This window comes from Loa loa, assembly GCF_000183805.2.
Source record: "Loa loa unplaced genomic scaffold supercont3.718, whole genome shotgun sequence".
Taxonomy (NCBI): domain Eukaryota; kingdom Metazoa; phylum Nematoda; class Chromadorea; order Rhabditida; family Onchocercidae; genus Loa; species Loa loa.
In genome coordinates this window covers 2635-4993 of record NW_018108898.1, presented here as the reverse complement: position 1 = coordinate 4993, position 2359 = coordinate 2635, and the positions used below count along the sequence as shown (strand labels likewise).

The 2359-nt window shown below is 26.5% G+C and overlaps 1 protein-coding gene across 1 annotated transcript; it reads left to right on the top strand.

Moving 5' to 3' along the window:
* Positions 1-550: 550 nt before the first annotated feature.
* LOAG_14718 (hypothetical protein) lies at positions 551-1931 on the top strand (the record flags this gene model as incomplete). Its single annotated transcript, XM_020448847.1, has 5 exons — positions 551-668; positions 904-959; positions 1153-1271; positions 1480-1657; positions 1809-1931. 5 exons carry the CDS (start codon positions 551-553, stop codon positions 1929-1931), a joined length of 594 nt encoding a protein of 197 aa, XP_020301037.1.
* Between the last annotated feature and the right edge of the window lie 428 nt (positions 1932-2359).

The following is a 2359-nucleotide window of genomic DNA, read 5'->3' as shown; positions in this document are numbered from 1 at the left end:
CAAACATATCAAATCGTTAGTGTTAACGAAATTGGTACTATTATTATATGGGTGATAATTAATGAAGAATCAATCCGAATAACTGATCATGATCTTGGCCTACGACCGGGAGCGAAATTAAGAATGATGCAAACATCAATAATACGACCTGATTGTGTCCTTTATAGGTTATTCTTCTATGCAAACATTTTTTTTTTACATAATGAAAAGTTTTTTTCCTTTCTAATATTTCGTCCTTTGACAATTTAAATTTGAAATATTTGAAATTTTAACAGTTTTATTAACGGGAAAATTGTAAGCAAAATTGATGGAAAAATAAAACGTAGAAAAAACACATTTGAAATATATCAAATATTTTTAAAAAGTATATATATATACAAAAAACGTACAAAGAATATAATTTAAAGGAATATTTTCTTTTTTTTTCCATTTATGATTACAAAAATAACATCAAGCCAAAAAGCAATTTTTCACAATTTTCCATTCTTTAATTTAATTTTTTTTAAGTAGCATAAATTCATCACGAAAGGCTATTGTGAATTGCATGACGATGGTACCAACTAATCCAGCTCAATTTCTCCTTGGTACCAATCATGGTATCATTATCAATTTCGTTTCAAGCAAAGCAACCAAATTGATTGGTCCAAGAATATATCGGAATGATTTTGGTTGGTACCACAAATTTTTACTCCTTTTTAATTTTACTTCAAATTTCGCTTTTAAATTTACATTTTCAATTTTGTTGATATAATTAGACCTTCATTTTGCCAACAAAATTTTGCAAAGTTTGTAAGTCTTTTTATGTTATCAAAACCATTTTATGATGGTTATTTTTATTCTTCAAAAATTTATGTGAAATTTTTTTTCTAATTTGTTCCTCATTGTAAAATATATAATTTTTAGAAATGGTAGCAGAGGTGATGTGTATTAGTTTCTCCTCGGAATCAACCTTCTTTTTGGTATTTCATTTACATTTTGTTTCAAATGCACTAAAACTATCATTATTGATTTTTAAATAAATCTTCCAAATTCCTTTTTTAACAATTTACTCGCTTATGTGGTTTTTATTACTTTTATTTTTGTTTTTTTGTAATCTAGACGATATAATCACTTTAATTTTATAATATATCTATATTACCTGCGTATTCTTAGGCTGGATTCTCGAACGGCTACATATCATTATATGAAATTTCTAATATACAACCACTTTTGATACTGGAACCTGCCGAACAAGCAAAGCAATCATTATTACGAGTGTTTTTTGCGCCAAGGCTCGTTTTTCCTTTTCCATTTTATCATCAACGATGAAATCAGTTAGTGTTGCCTTCAGTCAAGAAGAAAAATGCACAAAACAAACGTGTATTTTTAATAAATTTGAAAAAAATCGAAATTTCGAATTTTTCATTGACCAAATTCAAATTTCATAAACATTATTCTACATCTAATAATACCGCTATTTTAATTTCTTTGTTGTTTTAGTAATCCTACCTTATTCTATGCGATTCATAGCTATGGGCTTTTGCTAGTATGGGATTTAGCCAAAAGTAAGAAGCCAGAATCTATGGATGACCTGAATTTGAAGGATGGCTCCGAAGTAACTACAGCGGAATTATGGCAATATGTCGCTATCTCAAGCAATTCATATACAAATCTTTTGGTTTGTTGCCATTGTTTTATAAGTATTACCATGATTTTAAAGTGTTTATTAAAAAAAATTATGATTTTTACGAAATTATGATTTTCTTAGAATTTTGATAGCAAATATTCCAAAATGCACGAATTATAACTTTACTTTAAATTGATTTTAGGCTATCGGTTTCAGTAATGGTGAAGTCCATTTACATGAATTGTCGAAATTATCCACCGATCGTGATAGCAGAAAACGGAATAAATCACTGTCAAATGCTATCAAAGTATTTATGGATACATAATTATAAAATCAATTCTCCTTGACAGAAATTATGACAAATTTGATTAATAAAGGAAAAAAAATCTTTTTGCACCTTTAAATTTCAAAAAAAAGAAAATGAATCGTTTATTAATTCCAACAAACACAAATGGAAAATGTTAAAATGCATTTTTTTCCTTTTTTTTAAACCGTAGTACATTTAGAAACATGAAATCATTAAATAACTTTTTTCAAATCTTATTTTGCACTTTTTCTTAGTGAGTTAAAACCGTCAAAATGTGTTAGCTTGCATTGTTAACAATTTGTTTTCGTGGTTTGATTTATTGAACATTGCTGATAATTTAATTATTTTTTCATTTTTTAATAAATACAGTTTTTATTTATCAAGAAAAAAATTCATTTCCAAATTTATATTTCAATGTTAAATTCCACAAAATTAAATTATTGTAC